The sequence below is a fragment of the Miniopterus natalensis genome, chromosome 5, assembly GCF_054644295.1.
Source record: "Miniopterus natalensis isolate mMinNat1 chromosome 5, mMinNat1.hap1, whole genome shotgun sequence".
Taxonomy (NCBI): Eukaryota; Metazoa; Chordata; class Mammalia; order Chiroptera; family Miniopteridae; genus Miniopterus; species Miniopterus natalensis.
The window spans coordinates 82,817,219-82,832,884 of record NC_142085.1 but is presented as its reverse complement, the minus strand read 5'-3'; the positions used below and the strand labels follow the sequence as shown (position 1 = coordinate 82,832,884).

The 15,666-nt window shown below is 45.7% G+C and overlaps 1 protein-coding gene across 2 annotated transcripts in view; it reads right to left on the bottom strand.

The window, feature by feature from the left end:
* The window catches only part of PLEKHG1 (pleckstrin homology and RhoGEF domain containing G1), a 114,211-nt gene that overhangs the window by 5,255 nt on the left and 93,290 nt on the right, over nt 1–15,666 (bottom strand). For both annotated transcript variants that reach the window (XM_087817688.1, XM_087817687.1), the window contains exons 11-15: nt 12,643–12,676; nt 11,201–11,278; nt 9,682–9,720; nt 8,368–8,390; nt 4,379–6,002 (exon numbers count right to left, since the gene is read on the bottom strand). In XM_087817688.1, coding sequence (XP_087673814.1) covers nt 4,379–6,002; nt 8,368–8,390; nt 9,682–9,720; nt 11,201–11,278; nt 12,643–12,676 — 1,798 coding nt within the window. The remainder of the gene's footprint in view (nt 1–4,378; nt 6,003–8,367; nt 8,391–9,681; nt 9,721–11,200; nt 11,279–12,642; nt 12,677–15,666) is intronic.

Below are 15,666 nucleotides of genomic sequence, written 5' to 3'. Positions count from 1 at the left end.
AACCATGCGTCATCCAAAATATCCGTAGTATTTTCATGCCTTTTTGCCCCCTACCACACTCTTTCTTTTCCTTTGCTTAATAAAGTCCTATTTACCTCCCCAAACCCTCCATAAGCCCTACTCCTTTCATGAATCTTTTTCTAACTGACTTCTCTGGTCTTATATACTTAGTGCGCACCTGTATATACTGAGGGTGCTACCAACACTTAACTATGGTTGTGCACACATGCATGTATATGCCTGCATGCACACACACACGTAGGTTCCTAGTTGTTTTATATGGGTCCGTTCATTATTCCAGCTGGTCAGTTAGCTTTTCACCTTGGAGACCAATCCCCATAGAGCACCAAGCATAGTTCGAGATAGAAACTGGTCTTAAAAACTAGTTAATTACTCAGACAATTTTTGGACTGCCCCCTTCTATTTGAAGCACGGTGTTGAATTAGATGTGCTTTCCCTAAGACCATACCACTGAGAGTGGACAGGCAGCCTAGAAATCAGGGGCACCGCAGGAAAAGGGGGAATGGGAACATACCCTTTGATTAAAATGCTCCCTATAGGTAACTCATAATGCATACAGTTTGTCTTTGGATGATAAAAAAATTTGGCATTTATAAATTTGGAATAAAAAGTATCTCACAAGTAGACAATATACTGTGTCTAAGTTTTCTCTTGTTGGTCTCAGCTTGACCTTCTAAGAGAGTCTGTTATTAGGTTCCCTGAGCCAGGCATGTAGGAAACAGCCAGCCCACGATGACACTGTAGCCTGAAAAGCTGAGTATTAGCCAGCTGGACCCAAGTTCTGCATCCTTAGTTCTGGCATTAATAATCTTTATAAACCATGCATATTATCATTACATGACAACCCCAAGGCAGTCCCTGGTTTGTTTCTCTTTTCTAAGTTTAAAAGGTGGAGTTCTTATGATTCCAGTTAAACATTTGAAGGGATGCTTGCTGAGAGAAGTATGAAATGTACTGTTTTCAAGACAGAGGGCTAAAATCAGGGTTTCTGATGTTGCTTGAGATGTAGACCAAAGCATAAAATGTTACTTTGCACAAGGAGGACAATTCCTCAAGCCTGTTTGGAGTTTTCTCCCATGTAAAACATCATTAAAAAAAAAAAAAAAGAGAACCCCAAGGCCTCGATGGTCTCAAGGACTATCAAGAGGGAGGCCTGACTGCACCAGACGGCCAGCAAGCTACATCAGGCTCTAAGAGGTAGGAGCAACTAGACCTGGTTGGGTGATTTCTAGGCGGAAATCTGCCCCGGGGCCTGTAGACCCGGGCTAGAGAGTTCAATAAAGGTGCTCGAGAGTTTCGGCAGGTGAATAGGGTGCTCCTCCTTCTGGACAACACCGAGAGCAAGCTCCTGGCAAAGTGGCAAGGCCCACACGAAGAAGTCTGGAGAATCGGTCCATTCGATTACGACGGCCTGTGCCCAGATAAACAAGAGAGAGAAAAGGAGTCATCACGTCAACCGAGTGCAAGCCTGGTGGGCACAGGAAGCGGTCTCGATCCACCCAGATGGACGATTCCTCAGGTCCGAGAGATGGAAGGCCCTAGGGACGACTCCACTCTCAGGAGATGACTTGAGAGAGATCTTCTCCTCTTTGTCGGGGAGAACGTGACACTAGCCCACCATGTCAAGAAAGGGCCCAGACATAAAGCTGAGAAAAGATCCTATGAGATCCCAAGACACACCAGCAGGCAAATAAAATGGAGAACCAAAAGTGAAAAGCAAAAGAAAACCACAAGGGGAAACCTACCCATACTTACAAGAAGGGTAACGAAGGCGGCTATTCAAGGTGGCTGTGAGCCCTAGGCCCGGTATTGAAGGATGCGCTTCTACCAAGGCCGGAGTTCTGCATTTTAATGGATGGCCTATGTTCAAAACAGCCTGGCTCAGGAAGTACCACTTTTTAAACAACAGTCTGCTGGCATACTCCATCATCAGAAACTTTAGTATTTTATTTTCTCTCGTTCTGAGGAGCCCTGGCCCAGATTCAGTCAATGGCTGCACTGCCAACTCACTACTGTTTCCAGTGCCATCTATGGCCCCAGACAGCCCCTTCTGCAGCTGGAACTCAGTCATGTTTTCTATGTATAACAACAAACCAGTGTAGCAATCTAGCATTGCCAAGGGGATATGCATTGATTCAAGCATTTTATTGCAAAGAGAGAAATATATGCAATCTAGTTTCTCTCACATTCATAAAAAAATCACTTTTAACCTTAATTTAAAAAGGAAAACATCTTAAAAAGAGTCTATAAAATTCTTCAGGTAACAACTCCAGGGCTTAACTTCCCTATCTGTCAAGACATTTTATGGTATGATTAGCTCTAGGAAAGGAGTAGAACTTTAGAGAATTCTTAAATATTCTCAAACTTAAAAAAAAATTCCCTGTAAATTCTTGTCATGTAACTTGTAGATTCATTTAGGACCTGGATGTCCCCTTCTTATCCTCTGGTTTCCATGGAGATAATGTAACTAATCCCAAAGAAAGGAACAGAGTGGCAAAATCCTGGCCAGAGAAGCCTTGTTGCCATTAAGCCAAATATCTGAACGTCCCTAATGTTGAGCCATCTGGCTTTTACTTTTAATTGGAGAACTGTCTCCTTTCATTTGATACTGAGATGGTCCTTAGTCAGAAAATCTAGGGCAGAGATTCTTAAAATATGATTGAAAGGCCACACTGATTTAAAATTCTAATTCCTGCCCAGCCGGTGTGGCTGTTGGTGGTTGTCCCATGAATGCACCAGGAGGTTGGCAGTTTGACTCCCAGTCAGGGCACATGCCCAGCTTGTGGGCTTGATCCCCAGTAGGGGGCATGCAGGAGGCAGCCGATCAATGTCCCACTCTCACACTGATGTTTCTCTCTCTCTCTCCCCCTCTCCCCTCCTCTCTCTGAAACCAATAAAAACATATTTTTAAAAAATGCTTATTCCTGGGCCTAACCCAGAAATCTCTCTATATCTGGAGGTGAAAAGGTCTTCAGGTGAGAGCCAGTGCCCCGGGGGTTTGTTTTCATGACATTTGTGTGCTTTCTTCCTATCTATGCACCACCACCCAGATCAGTGTTAAGTTTTATTCTCTCTGGTTTAGCCAGGAGGTATGCACTTCCTTATAACAGAAAAAAGTCAAGCCACGAACACCTCCTTCCTTTAGTCCTAATCACACCTGAGATCACACCTGAGATCCTGGTTTAGTTCTGCCCCATGATGAAGCCTTGACTAAAAGAATTAAACTTCTCGGAAGCATATGTGAGAATACCAAATGAAACGGTATTAAGTGCATTAACAGCATCTATTTAAAAAAATAACTAGTAACCGAAATATATGAGAAAACAACTGAGTCATAGTGTGAACAGCTTAAAAAAATTCAGAAAGGATTCCTTTTTGTCAGTTAGGACAAGTAGGCGTTCTTGTTGGGATTCTGGAGCAAAGAGCAATCCTGTTTCTTATGCTCCCAAACCTTAAAAGCTTGTGTGAGCTACTCCTCCTAACGCTGACGCTTGGGGGAAAAGCTCTCCATGCCACAGATCACCATCACTAAACTGATCGCTGTTTCCCATGGTTCAGATTATGTCAGAGAAAACGTCTTACAACAGCAAATCTAGTGGCAACGTTACACGAGCAACAAAACCCTCTGAGACCAAATCACGCTCCAACTTGCATGAGTTGGTGATGTGGGAAAGGGTCTGCGCTGATTGTGGGTGAAGGGAAGCAGAGTTGGCCACCCCAAAATATGCCTTTTGGGATATTGATTCTTTTAAGCTGGTTATTTTTAACAAAAGAAAGACTCGGGAAAAACCTTGTCCTTCCCCCTAACTGCCTAAAGGGAATTTAGATCCAGGACCTGCTTGAGAAAGGGAGCCATCGTTCTATAGTTTAATGAAAACTAGTAACACAGAGGGAGGGACCTGGCAAGGCCCATCTCTGTGTCCCATTGCTAAAGACGGCTCCCCAAACATTTAGTTACCAAACATTGCTTTTCTCCACCGAGTTGCCTTCCTGCCCTTTGAAATCCCAAACCACACCCCGCTTCCCCTCAGCTCCAGAATGACATATGAGCCTCAACTGCCCGATGTGTCCCGAGTCTCATATTCTTAGGGCACATATGCCTGTAATAAATTTTGGATATTTTCCCCTGTTAATCTGTCTCACGTCAGTCTGATCAGTAGCCCAGCCAGAAGAACTTAGAAAGGTGGGTGGGGGGAAATTCGTTTTTGGACAGCCCACATCAGTAAGCCTGTGGTCTCACTCTGAGAGGATGTCCGTCTGGGTGACAGCGTCCTCACGGTCTCACGGACATTTAGAGCCTGGCAGCTGCTCTCACGTCCTAGTGTCGAGGAGGAAGCGTGTGGAGTGAGGAACGTACCGATGGCAGGCCCTCCCTGCTGCTTGTCTTCTAAGATGGCAGCCAGGTCCTTGTGCACAGATTTATGCTGTTGGCTGGCCGGTGGCTGCTCCAACTCTGGGCTTTTCACTTTTAAGAGCTGATTTGCCTTCTTGATCTTCTGACTGTATTGCCTGGCCATCATGAAAACTCGGCTTTTGGTCTTATCTGTGGCACCCACCCCGGGGTCAGGGTTGTCCAGGTCTGTCTGGGACAGACCGCTGTTGGCCAAGTCGTAGGGATTTTCCATGGGAGGCACCTCGCCGGCCAGAGAGAGTCGATTGAGGCTCATGAAGGAGCCTTCTTTAGACAGGAGGTCCTCCTCCAGCGGGCAGCTGGCCCGGCTGGCCCTGCCCGGCCTGCCCTTGAGCGCGAGGAGGGCGTGGCTCTCGGGGAGCGAGAGTGTGGACAGGGCCCGGGCCGCGTCTCTGCTCAGCTCGGGCGCGCTCTCCGAGTGCAGGCGGTCCGGCACGTCGTCTTTGCTCACAGGAAAGGCTGCGAGGAGCCGGTCTCTAGCTTTGACTTCATTTTTCTTGATGTAATTCTCCAGGTCATTCCAGATTTCGTCCACTTCTTCAGACAGCTTATCAGAGATAGACTTGTCGGCTATAGACAAGTTACAGCTGAAAGAGTTATAGAGCAAACTCAAGTAGTCACTGGCAGGGGGCCCCTGGGGGTAGGGCCCTTCGTCCTCGCTGAACTGGAGGCTGTCCTGGGACACAAAGGGCCTCAGGCTGTCGCAGCAGGCAAAGTCCGCTTCCAGGCCCAAGAAGGTGGTCCTCTTGGGATGCTTTAGGCTGCTGCAGGTGAAATCCAGCGAGGGCGGGTCTGGGAGCCGGATGGTGTCATAGATGTTTTCCTCCACCGCCTCGAGCTCTTGTGCGCTTTGGTTCGACGCCTCCTGACCCGTCAGAGGCCCCTCTCTCTGTGTGTGCGGAGAGCTCTTCTCATGGCCGGCGTGCCCCTTCGAGAAGGCTAGCTCCGGGGTGCTCTTGGGTCGCACAGAGTCCCTGGTTGGTCTGGGGGGAGTGGATTCAGCTTCCTCCCGTTTACCAACCATTAGCTTTAAGTCCTCGTAACTGATGTTATCGTAGACGTGGTCTATGTCATCAATAGTCAACTCTATAGATGACCCAAAGGGAGTCATTCCGTCCTGCCCTTCCGTTTTAGGGTCCCTTCGGGGACTGTACTGGGAGCCATCGCTGTCCCTGATTCTTATTTCAGTAGGGCACGTGTTGCTCTCGCCGGCACTGCTGGCCCGCCTGACAACCCTGTGGCCGGAGCTGGTGGTCTCCGTGGACTCGATGTGCCCCATGTGCCAGCTGCAAGGGCGGCTGGAAGTGCTCTCCTCGCACAGGCTGGTGGAGTTCAGATCCGAAGAGGAGAAGGGCGGCACGAACATCTGGTAGTCTTCCTCCTCCTCGTGCTCCTGCGGCCGCGGGCCGGGAAACAGGGCCCGCCGGATCTGGTGGTCCGTCCAGATGTTTCTCGCCGCCCCACCCCCGCGAAGCGCGCTGAGAATGGCAGCGCCGCTGGGCTGACCGTTCCTCGGGGCGGTGGATGGCCTTGCCGATGTCCGCTGGGGGGACCCTTCCCCTCTGGAGACCTGAGGGGGACAGACACAGATCCAGTGAGCCGCAGCACCGTGGACATGGAACTTAGACGTTCTCCTGAATCTATAAACTGCCTGTCCCACTGGACAGCAGGAGTCACAGAGAAAGTGATCAGTATGCCCTGACGATTTTAACTGAGTTGAAAAGCACTTCAGATTTTTGCAAAAGAGGCAGAAAGGACAGGAGGTGGGATTTACTTAGAAATAAGCTAGGCCATATGTGGATACCCTCCAGACTTAATGTTCACAGTCACTCCATGAATTAGATATGATTGTACCAGTTTCGCTGTAAGGAAAGGCTAGGACTCAAACCCAGGTCTGACTCTAAACCGTTTACCCCAATGCAGGGAATCAGCTAAATACAGAAACTTCCCAGAGGTTTCCAAGAATTCCGATGTGTGCTTGGCAAATAACATTATATAAGTGAACATATATAGATGGCAAACGCCATGGTATCTGGTTTCCATTTGGGGCCTGACTCTGAGGAGCCTTATCACGGTTTCTGGTATACCAGAAGCCCCTGTCGGTGGTCCAGCTGCACAACCTCAGGGTTTCCCTTAAATCTACAGACCTGCCATGAACCTTGGTTTACAGGTTCTAGGCAAAGGGACTTGGTTGCAGGAATGTAATTTAATCTGCTATTGAGCTAATTAAATGTCTTTCAAAATACATTTAATTAAGCAATATTTAGATGCCTGTTAGGAAGTAAAATATGAGTGACATTAATGATGTCTAATCAAAGAACACAATGGGGTCTTTTATAAGCTGGAACCTTTCTTGATGGAGCTCGATTGTGCAGACCGGGAGTGGACTGCCCTCTGAGGCCCTCTGTAGGTATAAAGATCAGCTTCAAAGAGTTCATTTGAAAGGGTGAAGGTCAATTCAAACTAATTAGTATCAAGGACAAGTTTTCTGATCAAAACACTATAGTAATCTATTGGAAATGTCAAATTAGCAAGAATTTTTCATCACTTGTCAATGAAACTGGGATACATATATTGCCTTGGAATATCTACTTGCCTGTCAATATGTCTGTCTGTCTATCAGGGAGGGAAGAGAAAAAGTAGGGAGAGTAAGAATACAATTTTATCCTGAATGCTATTTTTCTATTACAAACTTAAAACTTAAAAAAAATCCAGTTAGTTATTTAATCCTTTGTTCATTTTTTTTCTCACGTAGAACCATGGACCATTTCAGGTCTAGGAACAAATGAATATACACATATGGATATGCATTTACACACACAATTACAGATATGGTATTATATTCATGGCTCTATGGTTTTTCCCCTTTACCTTTTAGTATCTTTCCCCTTTCTTTTTACTCAGACTGCACTGGTATAATGTTTATAAAATATAGGCACCCAGTATCTACACTTTATATAATAAAACAAGTTAGTATTAACTAGCTAAATTGCAACAAAACACTTGAAGCCAAGATGAGTTCTCTAAGAATGTTCATTGAGCCTGGCTGGCATGGCTCAATGGTTGAGTGTTGACCTATGAACCAGGAGGTCACGTTTCAATTCCCAGTCAGGGTACATGCCTGGGTTGTGGGCTCGATCCCTAGCAGGCAGCTGATCAATGATTCTCTCGCATCATGATGTTTCTATCTCTCTCTCCCTCTCCCTTCCTCTCTCTGAAATCAATAAAAACATATTTTTTTAAAAAAAGAAGAGTGCTTTAAAAATAAAAGAATTGGTCATTGAGATAACTGACCAGTAGCCGTGTTGGACATGGTTTACTTAGGCCAGGATACAGTATCCATCCTTCATAAGTCATAAATTTGGATATACATCTTCCAGTGGAGCATACCATTTTTATTCCCCCTCTCCTACCCTTTTATCAGAAGAAGAAAATTCCAAACTTGTTACACGTGAAATTTCATTATATGACATAGGATCGATCCCACCTCTCATACCACCAGCAGCACCACATTCTTAGTAGGGGTCTTTGTGCCTGAAGGCAAATGCTTTGAGAAGGGAGCAATACTCAGGATGCAAGCATCTCTGTCTTACATGTGCAGAGGCACAGGGCAGCGTGGAGGGACCAGGCTGGGGCGTGCAGGTGTCACTTCCTAAGGTAACCTCGGAGGCGGGAGGTGGGAGGCGGGAGGCGGGAGGCGGGAGGCGGGAGGCGGGAGGCGGGAGGCGGGGCAGAGGGCTGAAGAAAGTGTTGCCTTAATTCCGAGGGATGAAGCAGGGAGGGGGCGGTTATAAGGATGAGTCCTCGCTTAAATTTATTTCAAAGTGTAAGGTAATGGTTTACACCTGGAACGTGGGCTGAGGGTGAGATATATGATTACCTATAAAAAGTGCCTGAAGCACACATTTCAAAATAAGAAACGTAAGAATGCTTACCTTTTGGATGTCTTGGGCGGTTTCTGAAAAATGAAAGGTTTTTTTGTTAGGTTTGTGGGTTAAAAATGTATCTCACCGATAGGTAAGCACTCATATTTTATAGGACTTTTAAACTTATTGTTCATAATGAAAGCCCAAGAGGCTTCTGGGCCCTTTAGACCTAATTTTCAGAAAACATGTCTCAGTTACCTTGGTTATATGCCCTGTACTATAGAAAACAACTTACACATCTGAGTGGTAAGCGTCTTCCTTAATCCCTGAGAGCAATGGACCGATTCATGTTAATAAATTTCAAAAGCTTCCCCCCAAAATATGTATTATCTGAAAAAAATCCACATGGCCTAAGCCATGAAAATCACTTAAAGATAAGACTATATTTCTGTTAATTTTAAAGCAGTTTATTGGTTACAACTGAAAGGTAGTATTTTATAAACAAAGTCACCTTGGCACTGTGCCAAGGAGTGGATTCTGGGGATCAATTTACAGAGCCACATCCTTATAGAGACTCTTATAGATACCTTAATTATGTGCATCTCATCTTTAAAAACTGCTTAATTACAGAAGCATGTAAAGTAGGAAGTGATCGAACCCTCTCCACAAATCCCAGCCCACAGAGGTAACCGAACTTTGCAGTTTGGTGTTCATCTTTCCAGGTCCCTGCCAGCTGCCCCCATCCCACCACAAAGCACAGTTTTTGCTTTTTAAATAAAGGTGCAATATGCAACATTGCATTTCCTGCTAAATATATGTGGACACTCTTGTCAGTACAAAGACAGGTACTTCTTTCTTTCTGATGGCTGCAGAATATTCCCTATAATGAGCATTTCAACTGTAAATTAACACATTTTGCTCCAAAACGCTTACAGAAATTTACACACCAACAGTTTCAAAGTGCCTGCTTTTCTATATCTTTGGGTCAAGCTCATGGCTTTTGCCGCCTCTATTTATCTCCCTTAAAGGTATGATTTTTCTGATCACTAACATGGGTGACCATTTATAAATTTTATGGGCAGTTTGTTTCTTTTGTGAAACTGCCCAACTATATTGTCTGCCTTTTAAAAAAGGGTCCTTTGTCTCTTCTTTTTGATATATGAGATTTCTTTTTATGATAGGGTTATTAATCTCTTTACGCCTGTTATCTATATTGCAAACATTTTATGTCATTAGGCTTTACATTTTATAACAGGGCACTATTACTTATAGAAGTTAATCAAATCTGTCCATCTGTAATTCATCTGGTGCTTTTTGTGTGTGGATGGTCTGACTTAGTGGATATCAACAAGAATGAAAAAGAAAAGATATTTTAGGACTTACCACTGGTCTTCAAAACTTTATGTGATCTTGAGGAAGGTTCTGGGAGAGAGAAAAAAAGGCGATCATCAGTTGCAAAACCAAATCAAGAGTTTTTTCTTTGTAAGTAAATTTTTAGTGTATGGGCAAATTAATTCCACTCTAGAAATTTTCTATCAAATTTACCTAAATCCCTGTTGTTTAGACAGCAAGACACTTACCTCATCAAAACTGTAAGACAAACATTAAGCTGTGCAATCAGGAGTCACATAACAAACCTCAAATGCCAACTGCCAGTCTGACCTTTCCCCAGCGTTCCCACACCCAGCAACCACCACAGATCCCAACCTCAGTGCACCAGTCCCCCCCACATCTGCCCCTTCCTCTGTATTTCTTATCTGACATTACCCTCCCAAGCTACCGACCAGGACATCACTCTAAATCCCTCCTGTTTTCACCCATCCGTCTTGTGGGATCCTGCTAATGCTCCCCCAGTTGCTACTGTCTTAATCCAGCCTTCACCATCTCTCACCTGGACTAGGGGGACGGCTTCCTCCCTGGTCTCCCTGCCTACTTCATTTTCCACATCGAGCCAGAATTCTGTTTTCACTGCTTGATATCCTTCCTTGGCGTGCAGGATTGCATTCAAACCCTCTGCACAGCCTGCCCCCCTTCCATGTCCAGCCCCTCTCTGATCTCCCACCACATCTCTCTCTGTTGCACCTTCGCCCCCCAGCTCCACTCCCTCCCCCAGCTCCATCCCACATCCCAGCCAGTCTGAACAACTGACAACACATGTCCCATCTGAGATACGCTGCCTCAAGTCTTGGGGCCTCTGCACGTCTATTCCCTCCCGGACTGCCTCCTCGGCCTCCAGATCCCACTTAGGGGTGCTGGTCCCTGCTCTCTGAAGCCCTGTCTCCCCTTCCCGGGGGCTCCTTCCCGCGCTCCTTCGACTCTCCACGCTCCCTTCCATCCATCGTCCCCCGCAGCTCTATCATGGGACTGGTAGAGTCACCGTCTTGGACTCTCCACTGGACCATGAACTCCTTGCGAGCAGGAACCATGTCTTATTTCTTCCTGCACCCTGGTCTTTAGCACAGATTAGGCAGGCACTCAATAAATAGTGACTCATATGGAAAAGAAACCATCCAAGGGCTGTGAAGAGTAATAATACTCCCTGGAGTCTGGCGCAGCGACTGTGTTAGAGCTTTAAGGCTGGATAACCTCTGGTATGTGTCAGTTAGAGGACACAGTTTTTTCACTAGTGACAGTAAATAGGGTTTAGGACCCCGTGTGCTATGGAAAGACACTAGCAAAGCAAAACGACTGCATTAATATGTGTCATGTTCACTGGAAAACAGAGTTCAGGAGGAGAGAGTTTTAGAACAGAAGCCTGAGCACCCCATCTCAGTGCAGCCTCCGACGTACACGAACTGCTGTGACCCCCAAACTGGGAAGAAGATGCCTTTCTGGCAGACTGAAAGGACTGTCACCGCTAGCCCCCCACACTTATCAAGGTCTGATGACAACACTGAGTTACCAGATTTTCTTCTGAGCCGGTAGGGAGTGGAGACTGTCTTCGCCTGCCCCTCGGGGCTGTAGCAGAAGCCGGGGTGATCTGCAAAGAGAGGGCCCGCGTCTGTAAGAGCCGGGTGACTGCTCAGAGGGTGGGAGCGACTGGCTTGGGACATCTCTGCGTTTACTCTCTTTCTGCAGACAGGATATCCCTTCTTCCATTATTTGCATTGAACATGTGCCTCAGGACTTCATTTACATAGAGGTTTCTGGGGACTTGCCAGTAAATTAATCTCTCTCTCTCTTTAACTTCCTACTGCCACCATGACCCTTGGAGGTCAGCAAATGCCATTAAAGTACAACTCCCTGAGGCTGAACTTGTGACCGAGGCCCCTGACAGGTGGTGGGTGGTGGGTGGTGGTGGCCGCAGCAGAGGGCCTGGGCTGGTCGGGGTAAAACCACCTGGAGAATGTCCCGAGGCACTGGTGCAGGGCGTGGTGACCACGCCAAGCCCTTTCTTCCCCAATGGGAGCTGCCCTCCCGTTCAGTGACTCTTAATACTTGTCTAGACTTTGTTACTTTGAACACCTGATGAATGCTTTAGGTTCTCTTCTCAGAAAAGGGCTTTTCGTTTAATTTCATAGTTTGTCTTTCAACCCCACTTAAGGGGTGCCCAGACTTTGGATCAAGAAAATCTGGTCTAATCCTAAATCACTGCAGCATATTCCATGATCGTCTGCACTCTGAGGCCTGAGGGTGACAATTCAAGGAAGGAGCTCTACATTGGCCCTTCAAAGTGGGGTTAACGCTCTTCAAGGCACCTGACGTTCCAGAGAGTTCTGAGGGTTGTAAAGACCACACATACATCTCCAGTGTCAGAGGTTAAGTTATGTAAATGAGGTCATTTGGTCCAATGGACTGGCCTACTCTGTTCACACTCAGCCAAGTCCAAAGTCAGGGTAGGGCAAAGAGGGTTATTTTCCTGGCTGAGCTGCTCGGGCCTAGTCCTGGGCCTGGAAGGGAGACATAATTTCGGCACTAATTTGTGGCTTGAAATTATTCTGTGCACCGTAACATATTAATGGTGGTCCAAGAGCTAGCTCGGATCCTGGGAACAAGATATTGTACTGAATGAACTCATCACAATAAGAGCTGACTTCTCCAGATCCCATCTTCCCTAATCCTTCCTCCTAATTCTCACGTGGCTGTCCCCCGCCTTGCCTTCTCTTCGCAGAGACCTAGCCATGTGCCCCGCTATCAGGTGACTCAGATAAAGCAGGGGGGATCAGTGTGGAAGCAAATCAGTGTGTCAGGAGAGATGGTACCGTCTGCAGACTGTATTTGTTAAAACAGTGAGCAGACAGCTGCTTACTTACAACTGAGATTCTTAAAAACTTTAAGATAGAAAATGTGATAGATACAAGAAGAAAATGAAATTTCAAATTGTGTTAAGAAAACCAAACTTACGAATGGCATCCATTTCTAGTATTGCTTGTTTGGCCTGAAAGAAAGAAAATATAGCTATAATTGCAATTACCTTTTTTTTGGGGGGGGGGGTCTGCTTTAAACTAACAACTGGAAGATGGTAACAGGACCTACCTTCCAGAGATGCTAATAGGACCGAGTGTAGGCACTCAACCCAGGTTAGTTACGGTCCACCTCCCCAGGGAATGGGCCCGATAACCTGGACCTTCACTTCCTCACACGTGTGTACTTCTCCCCAGCTCAGCCTCAGCCTTCTCAAGTTTAATGCTTTGAGGCTTTTAAAAATTGTTCTAGTTGCCATATGTTATTAATGTTTAGGGGAGTATAAAAAGATCAGACAATTACCTTAACAGGAATCATTTTGCCCAAGGATTCAAAAAAGAAAACATTTAGGTTCGGTTGCCTTTCTTGTTTCTTTAATGTAATTTTCATTTTTCAAGGGTAGCGTAACTGAACCTACAGGCATTATGCTAAAAATAACTTTAAAATTATTTTAGTCCTACTTTTCCACCATCTGAGATATCACAGTAAAAACAGACTAAGTGGCAATCATTTTGTTTAACAAATGGGGATTAAAAAACAAAAGCCTCTATGCAGTCACCATAACTTTGAGAAAACCTATGCTTCGATTTTTTGTCATCCATTCAGACTTTGAGATTAGTAGTTGGAATTAATTTCAAACACAAATGTTAGTTCAATTTCTGTGAAGTGCATTTACAGACCCAGGTGACTATGTAAAATGCAGTCTCTACCATTACCTTTTTCTCAGTTAATCTGGATGAGAATCAGCTTATACACCATGTAGATGAACAGGCAATATGACTATTTCCAAGAACATTTCTGGCATCTATAAACTTGATTTCAAGAATTCGGTTATTTTTCCTCATCTTAACATTTAATTTAAAAATATGGGAATTTAAAAATATTCTGATGTTTTCCTCTAGGCCACTAGGAGGCAGCAGGGGACCATCACTGAATTAAAGGACTGGAAGGAGGCTGGCAGGACTACACTAATGAATTTCTTTCTGACAGCTGTATTAATATTGTTAGACTGGTGAGACATCTTTTGATGTTTAAAAAATTCCCCATTATACATTTCTTTTATTTAATAGGAATACATATATTTTGATAGCTTTAAGAAAAAAATTAAGAAATAGTCAAGGAAAGAACTGAAAAAATTCAAAGTAAAAATCTGTTTAATGAAATAAAAAACTATTATAAGATTATAGTGGATAAAGTATATTAAATAAGTGTGTGTTTCCCTGCCACTGGGAACTATGTGGTGAAGACTTGCTCTTTGGGGCCAGACAGACCTGGGTTTGAATCTGGGCTGGATCATGTACTAACCGTGGAAACTTGGACAGTTTGCTTAGAGTCTCTAACTAAGCCTTTGTTTCCATTTCTCTGGAATGGGGAGAAAAGGCCTTTCTCAGGAGGTGTTTTGCGTAGGGTGAAATATGAACATTAAGTACTTAGCACAGTGTGCGTGGGCTCAAGAAGGTGGAGCTGAAAAAGAATTCGATTCTAAAAGGATCAGGAAGTTGGGTAAAAAAAGTACAACTCTATTGTGACCATTTTAACACGTAAAGGGAAAAGTGCCCCGAATACACACCCAGCGTGGGAGGAGGCCCGGTATGTGAGCTAGTCTTCTTTCGTAAGGGCCTATAATTGCCCTTCGGAATCCCTTTGGTAGTTTTGAATTTCCAGGAGACAGGTAAACAACAGGTGGGGCACCTCAGAGACACTGCCATCGCTCAGAAGGGCATTCCAAGGCACAGGCCAGCAACCAAATGACTAACCGGGAAGAAAACGCCATCGCCTCTCTGCATGAGCCACCCGACCTCCTGGAGCACCTGACGAAATGGGACTCACGCCTCAGTCAAAGCACAGACCTATGCACATTCATTTCCTGGGTGCAGGACAATTGCCCACAGCCCCCGAGAAGGTGCCACAGATGCTTTTCAAAAAATACAGTGCGCCAAGTAGACTCTCTCCTTCCTGAGAAACCTCAGTTCTCCGTATTTCCCACCCAGCTCTACTCTCAGGACCATCATCCCATTTTCTGCCCCACTTCACTCCTCCCCGCCCCGCATGGTCCATGTCACCACCCACGTGGAGCATCCTCGCTCTCGCGCCCCTGACCACCTCTAGCACTCACTCATGGCTGCCCCCAGAACCTTACTGTCCCCCAGACCCGCCCGGCCTCTCAGGCAGGACTCTACAGGGCCTTTCTTCAACTACAGATCTCGATATTTCCAGCTCCCCACCTTCAACCCTGCTGAGCCAGCACTCCTTCAACCCAGACATATTTTCCCAGTTGGTTTCACTGTCTGATCAGCCTAGAAATCCTGTTCGATCACTGTCCGCCTCCTTGCCCTGTTAACCTTCCCTCTCACCAACCCCCACCCTTGGGGAACCCACGTGTACCCAGGTTCCTCTACACTGGTTTCTGAGTCTCTGAGCAGACTTGAAAATGACCTCATCACACTGACTCATGGTGGCTGCCTTGCTTGGTCTTGGATGCTGTTCACAGGTTCCTGTGTTTATCGAGTGTCCTGAATGTTTCTACTTTCCCTCAGGCACCAACCCCATCTTTGCTTCACTCGTCCAGCAAATGACATGACCACCGACTTCAGTGAAATCAAACCTTTGATCTTCCCTCAAATCCATCCCAAAGCTTCTCTATCCATTCTCATCTTTCTTCTCTCTCAGCCCAGGGAAGATGTTTCCAAAACTGACCCCCAGACCTGTGCTTTTGATCCCCCCCAGGGTCACATTCCAAGATCCCTCCCTTATCTTTACCATCTCCCGTTTCCCTGTCTTCAACCCGTTTACTTACATCCATGACATTTTTCACCTACAAAAAGTGTCTTGCTTTGATCTTACCTTTCCTCAAACCACCACCTTTTGTTTTTTCTGAACTCTTTAAAAAAACAAAAGCCTACACTCAATCTGTTCCTTCTTTCCCCCCTTTTCCTCCTCTAACCTAATACACTCTCTCCCCTG